This window comes from Pogoniulus pusillus, chromosome 41 (assembly GCF_015220805.1).
Source record: "Pogoniulus pusillus isolate bPogPus1 chromosome 41, bPogPus1.pri, whole genome shotgun sequence".
Lineage (NCBI taxonomy): Eukaryota > Metazoa > Chordata > Aves > Piciformes > Lybiidae > Pogoniulus > Pogoniulus pusillus.
In genome coordinates, this window is record NC_087304.1 from 4,567,748 (window position 1) to 4,592,005 (window position 24,258).

Consider the following 24,258-nt stretch of genomic DNA (forward strand, 5'->3'; position numbering starts at 1 on the left):
GAGAATCAGCCACAGAATCATAGAATCAAGCAGGTTGGAAGAGAGCTCCAAGCTCAAACAGCCCAACCCAGCCCCCAGCCCTGCCCAGGCACCAGACCATGGCACTAAGTGCCCCAGCCAGGCTTGGCTGCAACACCTCCAGGCACACAGACTCCACCATCTCCCTGGGCAGCCCATTCCAGTGCCAATCACTCTCTCTGCCAGGAACTTCCTCCTCACATCCAGCCTCAACCTGCCCTGCCACAGCTTCAGCCTGGGTCCCCTTCTTCTGGCCCTGGCTGCCTGGCAGCAGAGCCCAACCCCACCTGGCTACAGCCTCCCTGCAGGCAGCTGCAGGCAGCAATCAGCTCTGCCCTGAGCCTCCTCTGCTGCAGCCTGCACCCCCCCAGCTCCCTCAGCCTCTCCTCACAGGGCTCTGCTCCAGGCCCCTCCCCAGCCTTGCTGCCCTTCTCCAAACACCTTCCAGCACCTCAACATCTCTCTGCAATGGAGGAGCCCAGAACTGGACACAGCACTGCAGGGGTGGCCTGAGCAGTGCTGAGCACAGGGGCACAAGAACCTCCCTTGTCCTGCTGCCCACACTGCTCCTGAGCCAGCCCAGGATGCCATTGGCTCTGCTGCCCACCTGGGCACTGCTGCCTCCTCTGCAGCTCCTCTCTCCCACCACCCCCAGCTCCCTCTCTGCCTGGCTGCTCTCAGCCACTCAGTCCCCAGCCTGTAGTGCTGCTTGGGGTTCTTATGACCAAAGTGCAGAACCTGCACTTGGCCTTGTTCAGTCTCATTCCCTTGGCCTCTGCTCAGCCTGCCCAGGTCCCACAGCATCACTCCTGGTCAAGCTCCTCCTAGGCACCCAGTGGGAGGGTGCAAAGCCCAGCACGATCCAACAGCAAAGGTCTGGGTCAACACAAGGGGAAACTTTTTTACTGTAAGTGTCCCAGAGCACTGGAACAGGCTCCCCAGGGAGGCCCTGGAGTCTCCTTCTCTGGAGCCTTTCAAGGCCTGTCTGGCTATGTCCCTCTGTGATCTCTGTTAGTATTGCCCTGCTCTGGCAGGGGGTTGGACTCGATGATCTCTTTGGGTCCCTTCCAACCCCTACCATCCTATGATGATCCTGTATTTTCCAGAGGAGCAAATCCTCAACCTGCATCTCCTCCCTGCATGCCAGGAGCTGAAGGAGCCCAGAGAGCAGCTTTGAGCAGCTTTGCCAGCTTCAATAGAGGCTCTTTGCAAAGTGTTTGAGCTCCCAGAGCGTGGCTGCATCAGCTGTGGCTTGCTTCCAGCAGGCTGCTCTGGGGCTTTGCACACCAAAAAAAATTGCCCTTTTAGCATACAAGAGACGCTGCACAATCTCAGCTGCCCTTATCTCAGTGACCTTCTGCTGCCTCCTGTTCCATGAGATGTCTCCAGGCAGAGGAGGCTGCCAACGCCTGTGGTCAAAAAGCGGCTCCGCAGCTCCCGTTCGCTGCTCCCTTTCCGCTGCCGGCTCAAGGTGCTGATAAGTCCCAGCCTTAAAAAGATGAAAGGAAAGAAATAAAGTCCCCATCTCTTGTCACTTCACAGGCCTGGCACCAGCTCCTTTAGCTGGGGAGGTGGGGGGGAGGTGAAGCCCATTTGGAGGTGTGCACAGAGGGGACGTGGAAAGTGGTGGTTGCTGTCTACAACTAGCTGAAGGGTGGTTGTGGCCAGGAGGAGGTTGCTCTCTTCTCTCAGGTGGCCAGCACCAGAACGAGAGGACACAGCCTCAGGCTGTGCCAGGGGAAATTTAGGCTGGAGGTGAGGAGAAAGTTCTTCACTGAGAGAGTCATTGGACACTGGAATGGGCTGCCCGGGGAGGTGGTGGAGTCGCCGTCCCTGGAGCTGTTCAAGGCAGGACTGGACGTGGCACTTGGTGCCATGGTCTGGCCTTGAGCTCTGTGGTAAAGGGTTGGGCTTGATGAGCTGTGAGGTCTCTTCCAACCCTGATGATACTGTGAGACTGTGATACTGTGAAAGTGGTGCCTGGAGGTGTGCTGTAAAGGTGTGGGCATGGAACTCGGGGAGGTGGAGTAGTGGGCATGGGGAGGGTTGGGTTGATGGTTGGGCTCAGTGATCTCATAGACTCACAGAATGGTTTTGAAGGGACCTTTGAAGGTGACCTCGAGCTGCAGTAGCAGGGACAGCTGCAGCTAGAGCAGGTTGGGAAATGGAGCGGCTCCGTGAGGAGCAAAGGCTGAGAGCCTTGGGGCTGACAGCCTGCAGAAGAGCAGCCCCAGAGGGGAGCTGAGCAGTGCTCAGCAAGAGCTAAAGGGTGGGGGGCAAGAAAATGGAGCCAGGGTCTTCTGAGTGGTGCCCAGGGACAAGCACAGACTGGAAGCCAGGAGGTTCCACCTGAACAGGAGAGGAAACTTGTTTGGTGTGAGGGTGCTGGAGGCTTGCAGCAGGCTGCCCAGAGAGGTTGTGGAGCCTTCTCTGCAGAGCTTCCAACCCCCTCTGGCCACTGTGCTCCTGGGCAAGCTGCTGTGGGTGCCCTGCCCTGCCTCTGGATGATCTCCAGAGGTCCCTTCTGACCTTCACCATGCTGGGATTCTGTGCTCAGAGCCCCAAACAACCTGACCTTAGAGGTCTTTACCAACCTTAACGACTCTTAATGACTCTAATCTCCACCAAGGCATCGATCCCTCAGGGAGGGCAGGGCCGAGGTGGCTTTTGGCCTCTGGCATTAGAGACCAGACCTTCCTGTTCCACCCCGGGGCTGGCAGCAGCTGTCAGGGGGGTGCTGGAGAGGAGCTGGAGTGGAATGGTCTCGGTGGAGCTCCCAGCAGAGGCTGTGAGACAGCAGAGCAGAAGGGGCTGCTGGCTGCAGCGGTGGCTGCACGAAGGTGACCGCAACGCTTGGCTGTTCTCTTCTCGAGGTGTGTGGTGGTGGCAGCTGCAAGATGCTCCTTAATTGCATGAAATACCTCTGCTCAGGTGAGCCCTGACTCATGCCTGTTCCCTTCATCCCCAGGGTTCGGTGTACACCCCAGGACCACGTTTAACTCACCGCATTCCTGCCGCCAGCTTTCCTCTGTGCACAAGGGTCTAGGCTGAGACTTCTCCCCCATGCACCCCCCCAGCAAACACCCAGCTTCTCCCCACACTCTTGCCTTTTTGTCCCAGGGAAGCCCTGCAGAGCACACCCCCTGCTAGAAGAGCCAATTGATGGCCTGGGTTTCCCATCCCAGTCCTGGCTGTACATGTGGGGAACCAGTCCCTTCGACAACCTTTGGCTTGGATTCTCTCCCAGTAACTGGTTAAAGAGAGGGGAAGTCAAAGACCTGCAACAGCAGCACCCTGAATGAAGCTTGCAGCTCTGTCAGGAGCATGCTGAGGCCACTCCTGGGCCCTGCAAATGATCTGCAGATCCTGGAGGAGCTGCACAGCAGAGAAAGCAGCATTCAGGAGCAGCCTGCAAAGCTGAGCTTGTAAAAATTCCCAGTGCAAAATGCTGCTGAAAGAAAGAGAACTCTCCCCAAAGCAGGCAAGGCAGCTGCCAGCGACCACAGAGCTCACCACAGCACCGGGTTACACAAAAGCACAGCTGGGGCCTTCTTCTGAGACTCCTCTCTCAGGTGTGCAGCACCTCCTTAATGCCTCCAACTACCCCTGTGACATCTCAGACACTTGCTGGGCATCCAGCTGGAGAGGCAGAGAGCAGAGCAAAGGTAGGGCCAGAGCACAGCTGCTTTGTTTCTTTATTGGTGTGGTATTTACAGAGGAAAGGAACTCCACATTCCCTCACTGTTATTACTCTAGATTAAGGGAAAAAAAAAAAAGGACCCCCCCAAAAATCACTTCTGTAGGTAGAGAACAGTGCTGAGGGGCACCGAGACAGGCGAGCGCTGCCTGCATCCACTCCCGGCTGTGTCACAACGAGCAGCTCTGCTTCCCCCCGCACCAAGTTACCCCAGCTCTGCACACAGGCAGCCCCACAACAGCCTCTGCCCAGTAGCTGCCATGGCCCAGGAGATTTGGCCAACTCTTGTCTGTCCCTCCCTTCCTTCTTTCCTTCCTTCCCTCCTTTCCTTCCCTTCCTCTCTCCTTTCCCTTCCCTCCTCCCTCCCTCCTTTCCTCCCTTCCCTCCCCTACTCCCTCCCTCCCTTCCCTTCCCTTCCCTCCCCACCTTCCTCCATCCCTTCTTTCCCTCCCCTCCCCTACTCCCTCCCTTCCTCTCTTCCTTCTTCTCCTTTCTTGCCTCCCCTACTCCCTCTCTCCCTTCCCTCCCCTCCCCCCTCCCTACCTTCCTCCATCCCTTCTTTCCCTTCCTCTCTCCCTTCCCTCCCCTACTTGCTCTCTCCCTTCCCTCCTCCCTCCCTCCCTTCATTCCCTCCTCTTCTACCTCCCTCCCTTCCCTCTCTTCCCTCCCCTCCTCCCTCCCTTCCCTCTCTTCCCTCCCCTCCCTTCCTTTCTTCCCTTCCCTCCCTCTTTTCCTCCCTCCCTCCCTCCCTCCCTCCCCTCACCCAATTTAATTGTCCCCTCCTGCCACACTTGCAGAGGGAGAAACTCTGCCTCCCTTCCAGAGACTACAGAGTTAACTTCCCTTTTTTGCCAGCCACTTATCTTCCTGCATTGCTCTTTCCCAGCAAGGGAGATAAGGAGCCCCTGTTCCAGGGGAGCTTTACCATATTCAGCAGATCAGGCAAGCAGAGAGCTGGTGACAGGATGGCTGCTTTTGCAGATCAGGAATCTCAGAGGAGGTTTCCAGCTGCAGAGCACCTTGTTACTCTGACACAAGACAGAATGCATCTGCCTTTAAACACCTCCAAACCCCACTCGTGTTGGACCTCAGCAACCGTTTTGATATGGAGAAACAGAAAAGGTTTGACCAAGCAGTGAAAAAAAATACCCAAACCAACAAAACCAAGACCAAAACAACAAAACCAAGCCCAAACCAACAAAACCAAGCCCAAAACCCAAGAAAAGAAGAAAGAAAACCCCCAAAACAAGCCTCAGTTAACAAAGAAATCCTCTTGCTCTGCTCTTCTGGCCCACAGGCCCTGGGGTCAGAGCTCATCGCGAGGAGTTTTTGCTACAATCAGGAGTTTGGAGAGTTCAAAACGGAATTTGCCTTCCCTGTGAGACACTGGAAAAGAGAGGAAAACAAGCACAGGATAAACAGATGGGAAAGCAGGGAACAAAACAGCCCTGCTGGTTCCCTTCCAGGAGGATAAAGGCAGCACAAGTCGGGCATTGCACTTCCTCCTCGCGCGTGTGATGAGCGCCTTGCGATAAAAGCCTTCTCCCCTCCTGCTAAATCAACATTGACACTGCAATGGGAGCTGTAAAACCCAGCTGCCAGCTATGGATTGAGAGCAGCCAGGCTCCAATATGTGCCTTGGCCTCCTGCACCTTGTCACTTGGTTGCATGAAGCTTAAATCACAGAACTGTGGAACGGAAGGGGTTGGAAGGGACCTCTGGAGATCAGCAGCTCTAATTCTCCTGCCAAAGCAGGGTCACCCAGAGCAGGTTACACAGGATGGCAACCAGGTGGGTTTGGAATGACTCCACAACCTTTCTGGGCAGCCTGCTCCAGGACTCCAGCACCCTCAGAGCAAAGAAATTCCTCCTCATGTTTGGATGGAACTCCTTATGTTCAAGTCTGTGCCAGCTGCGCCTTGTCCTGTCACTGGGCACCACTGAGAAGAGCCTGGTCCCACCCTCCTGACACCCACCCCTAAAGTACTGATGAGCAGAGGTGAGATCCTCCTCAGCCTTCTCTTTTCCAGACTGAAAAGCCCCAAGGCCCTCAGCCTAGAAGAGAGATGCTCTGGTCCCCTAACCACAGGGTTGGAAGGGACCCTCTAAATGTCACCTTGTCCAACACCCCCTGCAGCAGGGACACCCCCAACCAGAGCAGGTTGCTCAGAGCCCCATCAAGTTTGACCTTGGATGTCTCAAGGGACAGGGCCTCAAACACATCCCTTGGCAACCTGTTCCAGTGTCTCCCCACCCTCATTATGCAGAACTTCCTCCTGATGTTCAACCTAAACCTGCCCTGCTCCAGCTCCAAACCATTCACCTTAGGTTGCACTGAATGATCTTGGAGGTCTCTCCCAACCTGGTTGATTCTATGATCTTCATACAGCTCCTTGCTGTATCCTCTCAAGCACTTCCCTGTCCTCTTGAATGGCCTCCTGGAGGACTGCCAGGCTCTTCTCCCACCCCACCCCCTTTCTGAGCCAGTTCCCTTGGGCACAGACCTGTGGTTTCAGTGACTTCAAACTCTTCCTGTTTTAAGGGGATGTCGCTTTGGGCACCCACTGCAGCTTGAGACTGAAATGGGAAGGAAGAAGGTTTAGGCAGTTGAGGCAATGCAAGAAGCTGTTGTCTTTAAAGCAAACCAGCACAGCACATGTTGAAAAAAGAACTAATCCATGTTTCCCACCACGTGAAGTGAAAGAATTCAGCCCACAAAAGGAACCTAAAGGGCAATCTCTGCCTGTTTGCCCTTTGCCTATTAAACCCCGATCCTGTGTCCTCCAGGTGGCTGAAAACTCCACCACTGAAGACTGGGAAATGGAAGAACAAACCAGACAAAAGCACCAGCAGAGCTTTTACTCCATCCCTGCCTCACACTCAGCTCTGTTGAGGCAAACCAAGGCTCCTCTCACACGATGCACCCTGGCAGGGCAGAATCTTTTGGGCCTCCCTGACACCAGCAAAGGCAGCAGCTAAACGCGGAGAGAGCAGAAAGGAAGCGGTGCAGGAGAACCTACCTGCAGCCACACTGCTGCCTGCCACCACTCTCTAATTAGGGAGGTGATGGAGCACATTTGATTGCACAGATGTCTAATCAATGTTTTCCATGTCTAATTCATGTTTTATAGCAGCCTCCCACACTCCTGCTTGCGAGCGATCAGCTGGGACTTACATAAGCCATGGCATGCTCGATCTTGGCTCCTTTCACTTCAGCTTTAAACTGGGTAAAGAAGAGATAAGACTTCCCTTGGGGCCTGCGAGAAGAAAGCAGAGTCTTTGACATCAGAGGAGAGGGTGGAGGTGCAGATGAGCTCAGGATTCACAGCTCCCTCCCTCCACAACCACCTCTGGCTTTTGTGCAGCTCTGTCTAGTGAGGAGGAGGGTGGCGAGGGGGAAGCAGAGCGTTTCGAACCTCCCTCGCCTGGCTGCAAAGCCCACCCAGAGGCACAGGGAGAGGTAAAACCTTAGGAGCTGCCCTGCAGAGAGGCAAATCGAGCCAGGAGGCAAGGTCCAGAGGCACTGGCAGGGCTCCTGGCCCAGATCCCACCTGCTTTATTGCTGCTTTTGCCTGAGGGAGTTTGGGGTTGAGGAACACACCTCCAGATGGAGCAGGAGAAGAGCAGGTTGTCGTCACTGACTGCAACGTTCATCTGCCACTGCTGCAGAGAGGAAAGGTCCAAACAGTTACTGTGGGCAAGAGCCTCATGCTCCCTGCTTGCCCCTGAGGCCACTCACCTCCCCTCCCAGCTGCAGCAGGACAAATTTTAACCATTCCAAACCAAAGCAACTTTTGCTCTGTGTCACACAGGAGCCAAAGCCTGCTCGGCCTCTCCTCACCATTAGCACAGTTAAACAAAAAGTGGAAGCCTCACTTCACTTTGCTCTCAGAGAGAAGGATCCATAGAATGGTTTGGGCTGGAAGGGACCTTGAAGATCATCTAGTTCCAAACCCCCTGCCCTGGGCAGGGACACCTCCCATTAGACCATCCAACCTGGCCTTGATTCTGCCAGGACTTGCAGATAAGAAAGTACAAACTGTCTAAGACAAAAAACCCCTTTGAGGCTCCCCAAGGAGGCAGGAGTTACTCCTGGGAGGTCCTTCCAACCAACTAGGGGATGGAAACATCTCTCCTTGTTCTCCAGAGGCATCCAGCCCAGGGATTTGTGGAGCCTTACAGAAGTCAGAGCCTCCTGAACTGCAGCATCGCTGCAGCGCACGAAGGACACTGCCACTCTCTCAACAGAGCTGCCTCTGCAGACAGGCAGCCTTGGAAACAGTGCAACTCCTCTTCCTCACAGCTCCTGGCCCCTGGAATCAGCTCATCACGAAGGAAATCATCCTGAACAGCTTCTCACTGCCCAGCTGAAGATACCAAGCATAAGGAGAAGGCTCCAAGGTGTCTCCAACTCACCTCGTTGGTTCCTCCCTGAGCCGAGTAGGTGAAGGTGCAGCTGTAATCCCCCTGGGAGAAGAGAAGAGGCCAATGAGCAGCCTGACTCGAGCAGGACCTTCTCATTGCTCACCAACAGCCACTTTTGAGTGTTGCCAGGAGATCTGGGGACACCTGAGAGCATCACTGGGGCTGTGGCATGGGTGGTGACAGAGGAGGAGCACACACCACATCCACACCCAGACCTTGGAGGAGCACAGAGCCAGGGACCACAGAGTCCCCATCCCCTGTGGGCTGGCTGAGGAGGACCACACACCGTGTCTGAACCTTGGTGGGGCACAGACAGAGGCAGGGAGCAAGCAGCCATCACACTCCACGGGGTGCCAGCAGAGCTCTGTGCTGCCGAGGTGAGGCTTTGTGTTCTGGGGCTCCCAGGAACCCCCTTCTCCACTGAGCCCCTTCCCATGGGCACCCTCTTTCTTGGAGACCTGTGCCCACTGGTGACCTTCCTTCCCCTTGGAGTACCTCCTCCCTTTAGACACCCCTCTTGGAGATGCTCTTCTCCTTTGGGACCATTCTCCATGGCAAATCTCCCTGCAGGGGATGCTCCTCACCACAGGACTCTCCCAACTTGGGGCACCAATTTTCCTCAGGGATCTCCTGCTGAAGGCTTCATCCTGGAGGCCCCCTTTTTTTGGGGCAGTCCCTCCCTTCTCCCTGGGAGCCTCCTGCCTTTGGACACTTCCTTTGGCAACTTCTTCATGGTGGTGGTACCCTTGCTAAGTGCTCTCTCCCTCTGTAGGGGATCCCTCTTCTTCCTAGGAGCCTCCTGCCTGTGGAATCACAGAATTAACCAGCTTGGAAGAGAGCTCCAGGATCATCCAGTCCAACTGATCACCTAACCCTTCTAATTAACTAACCCATGGCACTCAGTGCCCCAGCCAGGCTTGGCTGCAACATCTTCAGCCACAGCCACTCCACCACCTCCCTGGGCAGCCCATTCCAGTGCCAATCACTCTCTCTGCCAACAACTTCCTCCTCACATCCAGCCTCAACCTGCCCTGCCACAGCTTCAGCCTGGGGCCCCTTCTTCTGGCCCTGGCTGCCTGGCAGCAGAGCCCAACCCCACCTGGCTACAGCCTCCCTGCAGGCAGCTGCAGGCAGCAATCAGCTCTGCCCTGAGCCTCCTCTGCTGCAGCCTGCACCCCCCCAGCTCCCTCAGCCTCTCCTCACAGGGCTCTGCTCCAGGCCCCTCCCCAGCCTTGCTGCCCTTCTCCAAACACCTTCCAGCACCTCAACTTCTCTCTGCAATTCAGGAGCCCAGAGCTGGACACAGCACTCCAGGGGTGGCCTGAGCAGTGCTGAGCACAGGGGCACAAGAACCTCCCTTGTCCTGCTGCCCACACTGCTCCTGAGCCAGCCCAGGATGCCATTGGCTCTGCTGCCCACCTGGGCACTGCTGCCTCCTCTGCAGCTCCTCTCTCCCACCACCCCCAGCTCCCTCTCTGCCTGCCTGCTCTCAGCCACTCTGTCCTCAGCCTGTAGCTGCCCGAGGTTGTGACAGCCAAAGTGCAGAACCTGGCACTTGGGCTGCTAAAACTCCTGGCGCTGCACTGTGCCCATCTGTGCAGCCTGCCCAGGGCCCTCTGCAGAGCTCTCCTGCCCTCCAACAGCTCCACAGCTGCTCCCAACTTGGCGTCCTCTGCAAACTCACTGACGCTGCAGACCCTGCTCGGGGGACCCCTTCCTCAGCAGGGCTCCCTCTGTAGGGGCTCCCTCCCCCTGCGGGGGCTCCCTGTGCTTCCCAGGCGCCCCCTGCCCCTGGACACCACCGCACTCGGGGACCCTCTTCTGCCCGCAGAGCCCTTTCCGGGCGCGGGTCCCTCCGCCCTTGAGGCCCCCACTTCTGCCTGGCAGCCTCCCGCCTTTGGGGAGCCCTCTGGGGGCTGCCTCTGCCCTGGGCACCCCCTCCCTGCCCCAGCCAGGGGCTGCACCCCCCGGGCCCAGCCGCCAGCCCGGACCCCGCCGCTGGTCCCGCCTCCCCTGGCCGACAGCCAATCCCCGCGCCCGCCGGCGGGAGCGACATACCCCGCAGCCAATGAGGGGGAGGCGCGTACGCTCTCCTCACCCCCTTCCCTGCTCCGCTCTCACCAGGCTCCGGGAGAAGGAGTGCACCTCCCCGCCGGGCCGCACGTCGAAGCCGGCCGTGCCCGGTTCCTCCTCCGCCGCCCCGGCCGCCAGGCACAGCAGAGCGGCGCCCGCCAGCGCGGCCCGCAGCCACCCGCCGCTCCTCCCGCTGGGCGCCGCCATCTCGGAAAGGAAGCGGCGGCTACGGTGGGCGGGAGGGGTCAAGGCAGGCTGCGGCGAGCGCCCCGGCGGCCATCTTTGGTGTGGGCAGCAGGTCCGGGCGGGTTAACCCTTGGAGGGTCGCGGTGCGGACACGGGAGCGCGGGGGTAGGAATCCCCGGGACAGAAACCACAGCCGTAAAGTGGCGTCCGTGCACGGTAAGGCTTTAATAGAGCGGCAGGAGTCAAGCTGGGGAGGGGCCTGGAGCACAGCCCTGTGAGGAGAGGCTGAGGGAGCTGGGGGGGTGCAGCCTGCAGCAGAGGAGGCTCAGGGCAGAGCTGATTGCTGCCTGCAGCTGCCTGCAGGGAGGCTGTAGCCAGCTGGGGTTGGGCTCTGCTGCCAGGCAGCCAGGGCCAGAAGAAGGGGACCCAGGCTGAAGCTGTGGCAGGGCAGGTTGAGGCTGGATGTTAGGAGGAAGTTGCTGTCAGAGAGAGTGATTGGCACTGGAATGGGCTGCCCAGGGAGGTGGTGGAGTGGCTGTGGCTGGAGGTGTTGAAGCCAAGCCTGGCTGGGGCACTGAGTGCCATGGGCTGGTGCTTGGCCAGGGCTGGGTGCTAGGTTGTGCTGCAGGAGCTTGGAGCTCTCTTCCAGCCTGCCTGATTCTGTGATTCTATGGTTCTAAGCAATGCACAGGGCTGGGTGCACAGGAAGGCTCTGCCCTGCCCTAACCACACACTGCTGCAGCACAGGAGGTTCCAGCTCAGCACAAGGGGAAACTTCTTGCCTGGAAGGGTCCCAGAGCCCTGGCACAGGCTGCCCAGAGAGGTTGTGGAGTCTCCTTGTGTGGAGCCTTTCCAGGCCAGTCTGGATGTGCTCCTGTGTGCCCTGGGCTAGGCTGGATGGTGCTGCTCTGGCAGCAGGGTTGGACTGGGTCACAGAATCAAACAGGCTGGAAGAGAGCTCCAAGCTCATCCAGTCCAACCTATCCCCCAGCCCTGATCTCTTTGGGTCCCTCCCAACCCCTGACATCCTGGGATCCTGGGATCCAGCCCTAGCTTTGGGATTCACCTGGAAGGGAAAGGAGGCGCGGGGCAGGGTGTGGGGAGGAGATGGGAGGAAGGCTGCAGAGCATGGTGGGGAGGGAGCCTTGCCCCAGCCGCCGTTCGCGGGCGCGGAGCAATCGGCGGCGCCGCTGCGGTTCGCTTCCGACGGCAGACGGCAGGCAGCAGCCGGGGCCCGGCGGGCAGGGCTGCGGGCAGGGCTGCGGGCAGGGCTGTCCTGGCTCACAGCACGGGGAAGCTGGCCTGGTTGGCCACCCCGCAGAGGTTGTCGGCACCCTTGAGCAGGCGAATGTAGCCCTGCTCGCCCCAGCGCTCCGACCAGCTGCAGGAAGAGGTGGGGAAGGAGCAGATCCCTGTGCCCTGCGGCTGGGCAGGGATGCTCCTGTGCCCTGCGGCTGGGCAGGGATGCTCCTGTGCCCTGCGGCTGGGCAGGGATGCTCCTGTGCCCTGCGGCTGCGCAGGGATGCTCCTGGCCCGCAGCTCCAGCCCGGGCAGGAGGGGAGGCACAGGCTGTGTGCGGGGCTGAAGGGCAGCAGGGTGTGGGGGACACCCTCAGCCTCTACCTGTTCTTTAAGATCCAGAAGCTGGCGTTGTGCCCAGGCTGCTGGCTCCTGCCGTAGCCCACGGCCAGCATCCCGTGGTTCACCTCCTGGCTGCAAAACCTGCTGCTGAAGATGCCTGGCAAGAGCAGAGCTGGGGTGAGCTGGCCCTGGTGGGTTCCTTCTCCAGGTGAAAGAGGAGTGGTGGATCCTGTTCCTCCTTCGGGGACATCCAAGGGCTCCACAGGCAGCCCAGCCCTGGGGCAAGGCAGCCCTGCCTCAGTTTACCCACCCATGCCACGAAGAGAGAGGCTGTACCTGACTTGTAGAAGTGGAAGTGGAAGCTGCTGGCATCCACTGCCACAGACACAGGGCCCACGGTGGCCACTGCCTGCTCCAGCGCTGCCTCACTGCCCTGGGCCACCTGCCAGATGGCAGAGCAGTTGGCTGCCTTGTCCTGGGGGCTGTATTTGCAGCTAGAGGTGTCCTGAGAGGAGGCAGAAAGTGAGGTTGAGATGTTAGGAACCGTTTCTGTTCCTGCAAGAGTGGTCAGGCACTGGAGCAGGCTGCCCAGGGAGGTGGTGGAGTCCCCATCCCTGGAGGTGTGTGAGAAAGGTACAGACATGGCACCTGGGGACATGGGGCTGGGGTTGCTGGGTGGGCTCAGTGACCTCAGAGGAATCTTCCAACCTTGATCACAGAACCATAGAATAATACAGTCACAAAATCAGGCAGGTTGGCAGAGAGCTCCAAGCTCAAACAGCACAACCCAGCCCCCAGCCCTGGCCAAGCACCACACCATGGCACTCAGTGCCCCAGCCAGGCTTGGCTTCAACACCTCCAGCCACGGCCACTCCACCACCTCCCTGGGCAGCCCATTCCAGTGCCAATCACTCTCTCTGCCAGGAACTTCCTCCTCACATCCAGCCTCAACCTGCCCTGCTACAGCTTCAGCCTGGGTCCCCTTCTTCTGGCCCTGGCTGCCTGGCAGCAGAGCCCAACCCCACCTGGCTACAGCCTCCCTGCAGGCAGCTGCAGGCAGCAATCAGCTCTGCCCTGAGCCTCCTCTGCTGCAGGCTGCACCCCCCAGCTCCCTCAGCCTCTCCTCACAGGGCTCTGCTCCAGGCCCCTCCCCAGCCTTGCTGCCCTTCTCCAAACACCTTCCAGCACCTCAACATCTCTCTGCAATTCAGGAGCCCACAACTGGACACAGTACTCCAGGGGTGGCCTGAGCAGTGCTGAGCACAGAGGCACAAGAACCTCCCTTGTCCTGCTGCCCACACTGCTCCTGAGCCAGCCCAGGATGCCATTGGCTCTGCTGCCCACCTGGGCACTGCTGCCTCCTCTGCAGCTCCTCTCTCCCACCACCCCCAGGGCCCTCTCTGCCTGGCTGCTCTCAGCCACTCTGGCCCCAGCCTGCAGTGCTGCTTGGGGTTGTTGTGGCCAAAGTGCAGAACCTGCCCTTGGCCTTGTTCAGTCTCATCCCCTTGGCCTCTGCCCACCCATCCAACCTGGCCAGGTCCCTCTGCAGGGCTCTGCTCCCCTCCAACAGCTCCACACTGCTCCTAGCTTGGTGTCATCTGCAACCTTACTGCTGCTGGACTCAATCTCCTGCTCCAGCTCATCAATAAAGCTATTGAACAGGATGATTCTATGCTTGGGCTGGGACCTGGTGCAGTGCTGTGCCCTGTCCCTGGTGCCACCTGCCAGCCCTTACCGTGCCCAGGTAAGGGTAGAGGAGCTCGGAGTTGAGGCCGCCGTTGTCATGCACGTACTGGAAGGCTCGAGTCATGTAGCCACCCTGGCAGCCCTTGTTGCCCAGCTTCCAGGAGCAGTCGATGAGGTTTTGCTCACTCAGCACCACCAGCTTGCCTGTCTGGTTGAAGACAAGCCCCTCCAAGGCCCCCGTGGCACTGAATGCCCAACAGGACCCACAGTGTCCCTGGGTGAGATGGGAAGGGTCACAGCATCACCCCCAACAGCAGCCTCGGAGGGATGCTCTGACCCCCTGCTGCTGCTGCTCCTCTCCAGCTCCTCACCTGCAAGGCTGCAGCAGCCCAAACTGGGGGAGCTGCTTCTCTGGGGTGCCCAGAGGTGTTTGTGGTGACTGGGAGGATGCTGCTGCCTGGTTCTGTGCCCAGCACCCAGCCCTCAGCCCTTGCCCACCTGGTTCTTTACGGGCGTCACGTAGCCCTTTGCCCTCCAGTCCACCTCTGCTGGGGTCTTCAGGGCTGCTGATGCTTTGAAGGTCAGTGCTGGCTCATCCCACCGTGCTGGGCTGAAGCCGTTCAGGAGCTGATTGAACTCCTCATCTGTCTGCAGGCCACCAAGGGAAAGCTGCTGTGATGCCAGGAGGGAGCCCAGCAGCACTGTGGCTCCTCGCCACTGGCCAACCCACAGGGAGCTGCCCAGCCCCAGGTCAGACTCTAGGTGCAGCAACAAGTCCTCAGTCCCTAGATCAAGGCTTGGGTGCATCATAAACTCCCCAAGTCTGCCTCTTGGTGCATCAAGAAGCCTCTGGTGCCCAAACCAAGCCCTGGGTGAACTAAGGGGTCCTAAGCCCTGGGTGCATTGAGGGGTCCCCAGCCCAAGCCTTGGGTGCACTGAAGGGTCCCCAGCCCAAGCCTTGGGTGTACTGAGGGGTCCCAAGCCCTGGGTGCACTGAGGGGTCCCAAACCCTGGGTACACTGAAGGGTCCCCTGCCCAAGCCCTGGGTGCATTGAGGGGTCCCCAAGCCCAAGCTCTGGGTGCACTGAGGGGTCCCAAACCCTGGGTACACTGAAGGGTCCCCAACCCAAGCCCTGGGTGCACTGATGGGTCCCAAACCCTAGGTACACTGAAGGGTCCCCAGCCCAAACCCTGGGTGCACTGAAGGGTCCCCAGCCCAAGCCCTGGGTGCTTTGAGGGGTCCCCAGCCCAAGCCCTGAGTGCATTGAGGGATCCCCTGCCCAAGCCTTGGGTGCACTGAGGGGTCCCAAACCCTGGGTACACTGAAGGGTCCCCAGCCCAAGCCCTGAGTGCATTGAGGGATCCCCTGCCCAAGCCTTGGGTGCACTGAGGGGTCCCAAACCCTGGGTACACTGAAGGGTCCCCAGCCCAAACTCTGGGTGCACTGAGGGGTCCCCAGCCCCGGGTGCACCGTGGGGTGGGCAGTGCCCAGGTGCAGGGAGGGCTCCCCAGGGCAGGGGGTGGCATGGGCAGGTACCAGGTCCCCGTGGTGGTTCATGGCCAGGCGGAAGCTGTGCTGCCCCTCTGCCTCCTGCCGGTTGTGCCGCTGGATGCGCCGCAGGTTCTGCTCCCACACCTCCCTGCGAGTGGCCTCAGCCTCCTGCCACGCATCAGAAGGGTCCCTCAGGAGCGTGGGCACACAGAGTGCCCGTGGGTGACTCAGAGCCAGCCCCAGCACAGGCCTGAGGGGAGCAGCACCTACCGCTGGGTACTCCTTGGCATGGAGACTCTTCCACCCTTCCCACGTCTCCTCCAGGGCAGGATCTGGAGCTGTGGCACAGCCCAGCAGGGCCAGCAGCAGCCACAGTGGCACAGCCATGGCACCCAGCTGGGGGAATGGCAAGAGTGGGGTCAGAGAGGTCTCTGTGCTGAGCCCTCACAGCTACCAGCTGAGTCCATGGGCTGGGAGCAGGATGAGTCCTTCCAAGCCCGGATTAGAGGGGAGAGAAATGCAAACAGAGTGGCCAAGCCAGGAGGAAGAGAGGCAGGTTGGGCCCTTCAGCTGCATCAGCTCTTGCATGGCCACACACTGCTCTTTTGACAGCAGCTTTAGGAGGTCTTAGCTGTCCTCTGGGTGGCATTTAAGTGTCCTTTTTAGGAGAGGAAGGAGCAGCTTCGCCAGGGAGCAGAGCCTGGATGGCAGGAGGAGGCAAACACAGACAAAAGGGCAGTGAGAGAAGCTGGCTCTGCCCCTCCCTGCCCTGCTGTGCTCACAGAACCCCCAGGTCCCAGCCTGGTGGATCCCTGTCAGATACTAAAACACAGCTGGAGTCTGAGCAGCCTCAACTCTCCCAGCCTGTCCCCATGGCAGAGGTGCTCTGACCCTCTGGTCATCTTGGTGGCCTTCTCTGCACCCATTCCATCAGCTCCATGTCCTGCTTGTGTTGGGGGCCCCAGGGCTGGACCCAGCACTGCAGGGAGGGCAGAGCAGAGCAGAGCAGAGCAGAGAATCTCCTCTCTCCATCTGCTGGCCATGCTGCTTTGGAATCATAGAATGGCCTGGGTTGGAAGAGACCTTTAAAAGTCATCTAGTCCAAACTCCCTGAAAGGAACTGGGACTCCTGCAACTAGAAGAGCCCAGAGGAGTGAGAACTGCAGCTGCTGGGCCAGGACAAAGCAGAAAGCTGCACCAAGAGAAAGCTGCAGCAGGAGGAGGCTGATTTCCCCTGGAAGCTGCTCCAGGAGGAGGCTGCAGCAGGAGGAGGCTGATTTCTCCTGGAAGCCAGCAGAAAGCTGCACCAAGAGAAAGCTGCACCAAGAGAAGGCTGCAGCAGGAGGAGGCTGATTTCTCCTGGAAGCCCACAGAAAGCTGCTCCAGGAGGAGGCTGCAGCAGGAGGAGGCTGATTTCCCCTAGAAGCCAGCAGAAAGCTGCTCCAGGAGGAGGCTGATTTCTCCTGGAAGCTGCTCCAGGAGGAGGCTGCAGCAGGAGGAGGCTGATTTCCCCTAGAAGCCAGCAGAAAGCTGCTCCAGGAGGAGGCTGATTTCCCCTGGAAGCTGCTCCAGGAGGAGGCTGCAGCAGGAGGAGGCTCTGCAGCAGCCTTCAAGCAAAGGGCATGGGCTGCAAGCAGAGAGGTTCCCCCCCAGAGGTGGGAAGGCAGAGGAGCTGCTGCTCCAGGCAGATGACTGAAGCCTTGCATCTGTCCCAGCAGGAGGGCAGCAAGCCCTGGGACGTGCTTCCCCAAAATCCCTCCGCGAGGATTTTCCAGTATCAGTTTCCAGCCTTTCTTGTGGCCGGCACAGGCAGGCAGCCCTCTGCCAGCCCTCCCCCCACCCCCCAGCAGCCATTTGTCTTGCTCACATCACTGCTGCCCTCAGGCCCCACACCTCCTCTGCTGGGCTTTGGCATTTCTGAGCCCCTGCAGGCAGTCCTGGGGTGCTGCTCAGCCACGCAGCACACGGCAGGGCCGTGGCACATCGAATGCCTCTGACCACCCCCAGCGCTCCCCACGGAGTTTCCACTGCTGTGGCTTCCCCAGGGCGAGGGCTGGTGTTGCACCCTGATTCCATAGCCTTTGGGAGGGAGATTCAGAGGTCCGTGGGATGGGTTGGGTTGGAAGGGACCTTCAAGATCACCCAGTGCCAGCCCCCACCCCCTGCCATGGGCAGGGACACCTCCCATCAGCCCAGGTTGCAACCTGGCCTGGAACAGCTCCAGGGAAGAAGCATCCACAGCCTCCCCGGGCAACCTGGCCCAGGGTCTCCCCAGCCTCACTGTCAAGGATTTGTGCCTCATCTCCAGCCTCAATCTCCCTTCCTCAAGCTCCAATCCATTCCCTCTCTGCCCTTGTTAAAACTCTCTTCTCTCCCCAAGCTCACTGTCAAGAACTTCTTTCTCATCTCCAGCCAAGAAGCATCCACAGCCTCCCTGGGCAACCTGGTCCAGGGTCTCCCCAGCCTCACTCTCAAGGATTTCATTCTCATCTCCAGCCTAAACCTCCAATCCATTCCCTCCTAGCCCTTGTAAAAACTCTCTTCTCTCCCCAGCCTCACTGTCAAGAATTTCTTCCTCATCTCCAGCCTAAACCTCCCTTCCTCAGGCTCCAATCCATTCTCTCTCACCCCTTGAAAAACTCTCTCCTCCCTCCAACCTCACTGGCAAGAATTTGTTCCTCTCCAGGCAAGAGGCATCCACAGCCTCCCTGGGCAACCTGTTCCAGAGTCTCCCCAGCCTCACTGTCAAGAATTTCATTCTCATCTCCAGCCTCAATCTCCTTTCCTCAGGCTCCAATCCATTCCCTCCCAGCCCTTGTAAAAACTCTCTTCTCTCCCCAGCCTCACTGTCAAGAGTTCCTTCCTCATCTCCAGCCTAAACCTCCCTTCCTCAGGCTTCAATCCATTCTCTCTCCCCCCTTGAAAAACTCTCTCCTCCCTCCAACCTCACTAGCAAGAATCTCTTCCTCATCTCCAGCCTAAACCTCCCTTCTTCAGGCTCCAATCCATTCTCTCTCCTCCCTTGAAAAACTCTCTTCTCCCTCCAACCTCACTGGCAAGAATTTGTTCTTCCTCTCCAGCCAAGAGGCATCCACAGCCTCCCTGGGCAACCTGTTCCAGGGTCTCCCCAGCCTCACTGTCAAGAATTTCATTCTCATCTCCAGCCTAAACCTCCCTTCCTCAAGCTCCAATCCATTCCCTCCCAGGCCTTGTAAAGACTCTCTTCTCTCCCCAGCCTCACTGTCAAGAATTTCATTCTCATCTCCAGCCTAAACCTCCCTTCCTCAGACTTCAATCCATTCTCTCTCCCCCCTTGAAAAACTCTCTTCTCCCTCCAACCTCACTGGCAAGAATTTGTTCCTCCTCTCCAGCCAAGAGGCATCCACAGCCTCCCTGGGCAACCTGTTCCAGGGTCTCCCCAGCCTCACTTTCAAGAATCTCTTCCTCATCTCCAGCCTAAACCTCCCTTCCTCAAGTTCCAATCCATTCTCTCTCCCCCCTTGTAAAAACTCTCTTCTCCCTCCAACCTCACTGGCAAGAATTTGTTCCTCCTCTCCAGCCAAGAAGCATCCACAGCCTCCCTGGGCAACCTGTTCCAGGGTCTCCCCAGCCTCACTGTCAAGAACTTCTTCCTCCAGCCTCAATCTCCCTTCCTCAAGCTCCAACCCATTCCCCTCTCAGCCTTTCTAAAGTTGTCCCTTCCCAGCTTTCTTGCAGCCTCCTTTCAGGCAGTGGAACTCCAGGAAGTTTTTCCACCTGAGCATCTCTCAGGGTGCAGTTGTGGCTTCCAGGAGCTAATTCTGTGGCTTGAGAAGCGATTTTTGATGCTCTAAAATAAAAAAATAAGCCCCAGAGAACATCTGCTCTGCCCCTCCACATCCTCTGCCTAAAAATAAAAGCCCCACACGTTGGGTTCTCCCAGGAGAAAAGCCTCCCCGGGCTGCTCTCATGCTTAATGCAGCTTCTGGAGGAAGAGCTGTGGAGGAAGAGCTGTTCTTGCCCCGTTTCACCCAGCACAGCTCCACTCACTTCCTCCAGCCCTCAGCTCGCTCAGGAAATGAACTCAGCTCCACTCTTACAGCTGCAAACCCTCTCTGAGAGCCACCCCGCAGCCAGCTGCACCCTGCTGGGTGCTCCCTCACCTTTCCCCGCAGGACAGCTGGGTAGGAACCATCCACATCATTCTCATTGCAGCTCTTGACCCAGGCTGGTCCTTGCTGGAAAGCTCAGGTTTGGGGTTGGTGATTTCCCAGTTTCTCTTAGGATTCTCAGCCTGTGCCCTCCTCTTCCTCCCCTCCCCCCCCCCCCCCCCCCAGAAAAGAAATAAACGAACCCCTGTTGGATGGCATCAAATGATCCTACAGCTTCAGAAGCAAGCTTGGAGGATCAAAGGAGATGGCAGCTTTGTAAACTCTTCCAGGCAAGAGCCTTTCAAGAGGCCATTGCAGACGATTTAGGGAACACTTGGCTCTTTCAGGAGAGGAAAAAGCGATTCAAGTTAAGAGGGAAAAGAAACCAAACCCCTGGCAAAACGAAGCTCCTTACCAGTCCCCAGCACCCAGCCGGCAGGGAGAAACTTTCCTGGCTGCAGAAGTCTCTGAAGGCAGCTTCAGAGCTGTGCAATTTCCTCCCTCCTGTCCCCTTCCGCCCCTCCGACCTCAGAAGCTGCCCCGGGGGCTGCTCACGGGGACGTGTGGGTAGAAGATGAAACCACTGCAACAGTCAGGACAAGGAGGTTGAGAGAGGTTCTCCTCCCCCCTCTGCTCTGCCCCACTGAGGGCACATCTGCAGTGCTGGGTCCAGTTCTGGGCTCCCCAGTTCAAGAGGGGCAGGGAACTGCTGGAGAGAGTCCAGCAGGGGCTGCAGAGCTGCTGAGGAGCCTGGAGCAAAGGCTGAGAGCCTGCAGGAGAGCAGCCCCAGAGGGGAGCTGAGCAATGCTCAGCAAGAGCTGAAGGAGCTGTGGGGGCAGAGGGATTGGGGCTGGGATCTTCTGAGTGGTGCCCAGGGACAGGATAAAGGGCAGTGGGCACAAACTGGCACCCAGGAGGTTGCATCTGAACAAGAGGAGGAACTTGTATGGGTGTGAGGGTGCTGGAGTCTCCTGCTCTGGAGACCTTCCAACCCCCTCTGGCCATTGTGCCCCTGGGCAAGCTGCTGTGGGTGCCCTGCTGGAGCAGGGGGGTTGGAGTGGATGCTCTCCAGGACCCTTCCAACCCCTCCGTGCCGGGATTCTGTGCCGGGGGGTAACAAACACGTTCACATTTCTGTTCAGGCAGCAAAATGCTCCAGCTCTAAGATGCTTTGCATTTGAAACAGAAGCCTCCAGCTCACACCCTAGGGGCATTTAGCAGCAGTTTAATTAACGCCTGGCTCTCATCTAGAAAGGAAAACAGCGAGGCTGGGGTTTGTAAGCACTGAGCTCCAGAGAGGACAGGCATGGGCAGGCCTAGCACCTGCGAGGAGCAGCTCCCCCCTGCCCCGGAGAGAGCAAAGCAGCTCCCCCCTGGCCCGGAGAGAGCAAAGCAGCTCCACCTTACCCTGGAGCAGGAGCTGAGCTGCTGCCCCTGCCCCGGAGCAAGAGTAGAGCAGCTCCATCTTACCCCGGAGAGGGAGCAGAGCAGCTCCACCTTACCCTGGAGCGGGAGCAGAGCAGCTCCACCTTACCCTGGAGCGGGAGCTGAGCTGCTGCCCCTGCCCCGGAGTGGGAGCAAAGCAGCTCCCCCTTACCCTGGAGCGGGAGCAAAGCAGCTCCATCTTACCCCGGAGCAGGAGCAGAGCAGCTCCATCTTACCCCGGAGCAGGAGCAGAGCAGCTCCATCTTACCCTGGAGCGGGAGCAGAGCAGCTCCATCTTACCCTGGAGCGGGAGCAGAGCAGCTCCATCTTACCCTGGAGCGGGAGCAGAGCAGCTCCATCTTACCCTGGAGTGGGAGCAGAGCAGCTCCCCCTTACCCCGGAGCGGGAGCAGAGCAGCTCCATCTTACCCTGGAGCAGGAGCAGAGCAGCTCCCCCTTACCCTGGAGCAGGAGCAGAGCAGCTCCATCTTACCCTGGAGCAGGAGCAGAGCAGCTCCATCTTACCCCGGAGCAGGAGCAGAGCAGCTCCACCTTACCCTGGAGCAGGAGCAGAGCAGCTCCACCTTACCCTGGAGCAGAGCAGCTCGCCCCTGCCCCGGAGCGGGAGCAGAGCAGCTCCCCCCTGCCCCGGAGTGCGAGCAGAGCCAAGCAGCTGCATCCCTCCCTCCTAAGCCCTCGCAGGCATCGGGGCGCTGGGCGAGGCAGCGACCTCCAGGGCTGGCATTCAGCAGCCCAAGCTGTCTCAACACGCTCAAGGTCACGCAGCTCCCTGCTGGCAGAGCCAAGAAACACACAGCCCAGGCTTCCCCACTCTCCACCCCGCATCCTCAATCATGCCTCTTCCCCGGAGGAGCAATCAGGAGCCTTTAATATTCTCTCCACTGCTCGGGCCCAGAAAGGGAACAGAGCTCTTTGCTTTCAGCACAGACAGGGCTGCTTTTTTTTATGGGCTGGGGGCAGCCAGCTGCTGGTTGCTGCTTCCTCCCAAGCCCAGGCACGGCCCCCTCCAGGGCTCTCTCTCTCTCTTTTCCAATAGTTTATTGAGTTGCTACATCTTAACACTCATAATTATAAAAGAATAAGAATCCATAAAAATATTTTCTTCTCGTAATACGCACTTAAAATACTCCAGGGAGAGTCGATGTGGTTCACTTGGGTTGGTTTTGGGGTGGCTTTGTCTTCTCTCTCTCTCTTTTTTTCTCTTCTTTTTCTTCTCTTCTTTTTCTTCTCTTCTTTTTCTTCTCTTCTTTTTCTTCTCTTCTTTTTCTTCTCTTCTTTTTCTTCTCTTCTTTTTCTTCTCTTCTTTTTCTTCTCTTCTTTTTTCTTCTCTTCTTTTTTCTTCTCTTCTTTTTTCTTCTCTTCTTTTTTCTTCTCTTCTTTTTCTTCTCTTCTTGCCCTCCCCCCCCCCCCCCGAGTAGAACCCCTTGGCTTGAGGGGGGGTAATTTGTTTGCTCCCCTGAGGTGCAGATTGCTCAATCCCCACCCCCCTCCTCTCCCCTCCCCCCCCCCCTTCCTGTTGAGCAGGTAAATAAAAACCAGCAGAGAGCCTTTGCTGAGTAGGTGGGCGGGGGGGGGGGGTGGGGGGAAACAGTCACTGACCCGCAGAGAACTGAAGCACAGCCGAATTTCAGTGCACGTCTGAAAGCTCAGGGTCCAGGGCAGGGGAAGGGGAGGGTTGAGGAGGCAGCACAGAGAACGGAGGGAGGGAGGAGTTGCATAAATATCATCCACCTTGCCTTGCAGAAAGCCCCAAACGCTGCTGTGGGCTCTGGGGAGGTGACCTCTGGCTGGAGCCAGCTGCTTTTGGGCTGCTGTGCTGCCTCGTTGGCACAACGCTGCTGGTGAGCTGCCATTGAGAGAAAGGTGGCAGAGGACTTCCCCAGGCGACCTTCAGCCACTTCCCTCCATCTGCTCTGCAAAAACTCCAAGCTGACACTCCCAGATGAAAAGAACAAAAGGACCATAGTGTTGCACGCTTCTGTGGAGCTCTCCTCGCAGCCCAGGGCTCCACCTTGTCACAGCAGGGCCAGGAGGCAGCAGCAGCACTCAGCTCCCCCCCCCCGGGGGCTCACCGGTAGGTAGGGTTCTTCTCTTCCCTCCTGCTCCTGGCTTAAGGCAGCTGCTGAGTCAGCTCTTCCGTTTCCAACACAGGCACTGAGTTCTTGCAGGTGAGAATGTGGGAACTGCAGAGGTGCAGTGGAAAGGGGGAGGGAGGTGGGGAAAAGGACGGGGGGGGGAGAAGAGAGAGATGGGCACAAACCTCAGCCTCAGGAGACAGACCACAGTCCATTGATTCCCAGGATAGAGGGAGTATAGCAGCAAAAAAAGCATGAACAGCCAGGCTGGAGGAGAGCAAAGAGGACGAGCAGCCGAGCAGGGGCAGGCCTCCAGCTTGGAAGGTGAAAGAAGGTGGCACAGTCCAAAGGGAAGGTGCCCCCCCAGCCTCTCCCCTGGCTCCGGCGGGGGCCACGCACACCCCCCCCCCACAGCCCGAGGCCGTGGGCACGCAGGCAGCTGGGGTTCAGCTGGCCCTGGAGGGGGGTGGCAGGGCAGGGCAGGGTGAGCTGTCAGTGTCCAGTTGGCTTGGTGCTCTCAGAGGTATTCCTGTAGAAAGTGCAGCAGTGTGATCTCGTAGTGCTCCCCCGACTCGGGGCACCGAATACTGTGTCTCTCGTTGGGGTAGATCTGTGCAGGAGCAGAGGGAGGCAGCAGTGAGCCAGGAGCTGCTCACTCAGCATGGACAACCCACCCCAAACTGACCATGGGATGGGATGGAGCAGTGAGCCAAGAGCTGCTCACTCAGCATGGACAACTCCCCCCAAACTGACCACGGAATGGGATGGAGCAGTGAGGCAAGAGCTGCTCACTCAGCATGGACAACTCCCCCCAACTGACCATGGGATGGAGCAGTGAGGCAAGAGCTGCTCACTCAGCATGGACAACTCCCCCCAACTGACCATGGGATGGAGCAGTGAGCCAAGAGCTGCTCACTCAGCATGGACAAACCTCCCCCCAACTGTCCATGGGATGGAGCAGTGAGCCAAGAGCTGCTCACTCAGCATGGACAACTCCCCCCAAACTGACCATGGGAGGGAGCAGTGAGCCAAGAGCTGCTCACTCAGCATGGACAACTCCCCCCAAACTGACCATGGGAGGGAGCAGTGAGCCAAGAGCTGCTCACTCAGCATGGACAAACTCCCCCCCAACTGACCATGGGATGGAGCAGTGAGCCAAGAGCTGCTCACTCAGCATGGACAACCCACCCCAGACTGACCATGGGATGGAGCAGTGAGCTAAGAGCTGCTCACTCAGCATGGACAACCCACCCCAGACTGACCATGGGATGGAGCAGTGAGCCAAGAGCTGCTCACTCAGCCTGGACAACCCCCCCCAGCTGACTATGGAATGGGATGGAGCAGTGAGCCAAGAGCTACTCACTCAGCCTGGACAACCCCCTCCCAGACTGACCATGGAATTGGTTGGGTTGGAAGGGACCTTCAAGATCACTCAGTTTCACCCCCCCTGC

General features: G+C 58.5%; 3 protein-coding genes across 7 annotated transcripts in view; all 3 read right to left on the reverse strand.

Moving 5' to 3' along the window:
- Positions 1 to 4,554: 4,554 nt before the first annotated feature.
- MYDGF (myeloid derived growth factor) lies at positions 4,555 to 10,438 on the reverse strand. Its single transcript, XM_064175343.1, has 6 exons — positions 10,262 to 10,438; positions 8,132 to 8,182; positions 7,317 to 7,378; positions 6,891 to 6,972; positions 6,220 to 6,292; positions 4,555 to 5,101 (listed from the first exon to the last, which is right to left on the reverse strand). The coding sequence occupies exons 1-6, from the start codon at positions 10,418 to 10,420 to the stop codon at positions 5,022 to 5,024; spliced, it is 507 nt and encodes a 168-aa protein (XP_064031413.1). The 5' UTR covers positions 10,421 to 10,438; the 3' UTR covers positions 4,555 to 5,021.
- A 166-nt stretch (positions 10,439 to 10,604) lies between these two features.
- LOC135192309 (procathepsin L-like) lies at positions 10,605 to 19,749 on the reverse strand. 3 transcript variants are annotated; one of them, XM_064175338.1, is made up of 8 exons: positions 19,703 to 19,749; positions 15,428 to 15,553; positions 15,203 to 15,325; positions 14,164 to 14,313; positions 13,715 to 13,939; positions 12,316 to 12,484; positions 12,022 to 12,136; positions 10,605 to 11,780 (listed from the first exon to the last, which is right to left on the reverse strand). In XM_064175338.1, the coding sequence occupies exons 2-8, from the start codon at positions 15,542 to 15,544 to the stop codon at positions 11,681 to 11,683; spliced, it is 999 nt and encodes a 332-aa protein (XP_064031408.1). In that variant the 5' UTR covers positions 15,545 to 15,553; positions 19,703 to 19,749; the 3' UTR covers positions 10,605 to 11,680. The 3 variants fall into 3 exon arrangements, with proteins under 3 accessions (XP_064031408.1, XP_064031409.1, XP_064031407.1); XM_064175339.1 differs by lacking the exon at positions 19,703 to 19,749 and adding an exon at positions 19,300 to 19,402 and having other exon boundaries at positions 13,715 to 13,873; XM_064175337.1 differs by lacking the exon at positions 19,703 to 19,749 and adding an exon at positions 19,300 to 19,402.
- A 2,542-nt stretch (positions 19,750 to 22,291) lies between these two features.
- Positions 22,292 to 24,258, reverse strand: part of DPP9 (dipeptidyl peptidase 9) — a 40,637-nt gene continuing 38,670 nt past the window's right edge. For all 3 annotated transcript variants that reach the window (XM_064175329.1, XM_064175328.1, XM_064175327.1), the window contains one exon: positions 22,292 to 23,417. In XM_064175329.1, coding sequence (XP_064031399.1) covers positions 23,325 to 23,417 — 93 coding nt within the window. In that variant the 3' untranslated portion in view covers positions 22,292 to 23,324. The remainder of the gene's footprint in view (positions 23,418 to 24,258) is intronic.

Excerpts from the sequence above, each read along its gene's own strand:
- MYDGF (XM_064175343.1), bottom strand. The coding sequence starts at position 10,420 with ATGGCGGCGCCCAGCGGGAGGAGCGGCGGGTGGCTGCGGGCCGCGCTG. Across the intron at positions 6,973-7,316 it reads TTCTCCTGCTCCATCTGGAG|GCCCCAAGGGAAGTCTTATC; the intron begins GTGTGTTCCTCA and ends TTCTTCTCGCAG. Across the intron at positions 5,102-6,219 it reads TGAAGTCACTGAAACCACAG|TGTCTCACAGGGAAGGCAAA; the intron begins GTCTGTGCCCAA and ends TCTCTTTTCCAG.
- LOC135192309 (XM_064175338.1), bottom strand. The coding sequence starts at position 15,544 with ATGGCTGTGCCACTGTGGCTGCTGCTGGCCCTGCTGGGCTGTGCCACA. Across the intron at positions 15,326-15,427 it reads ATGCCAAGGAGTACCCAGCG|GAGGCTGAGGCCACTCGCAG; the intron begins GTAGGTGCTGCT and ends GATGCGTGGCAG. Across the intron at positions 11,781-12,021 it reads TTCTGGATCTTAAAGAACAG|CTGGTCGGAGCGCTGGGGCG; the intron begins GTAGAGGCTGAG and ends CTCTTCCTGCAG.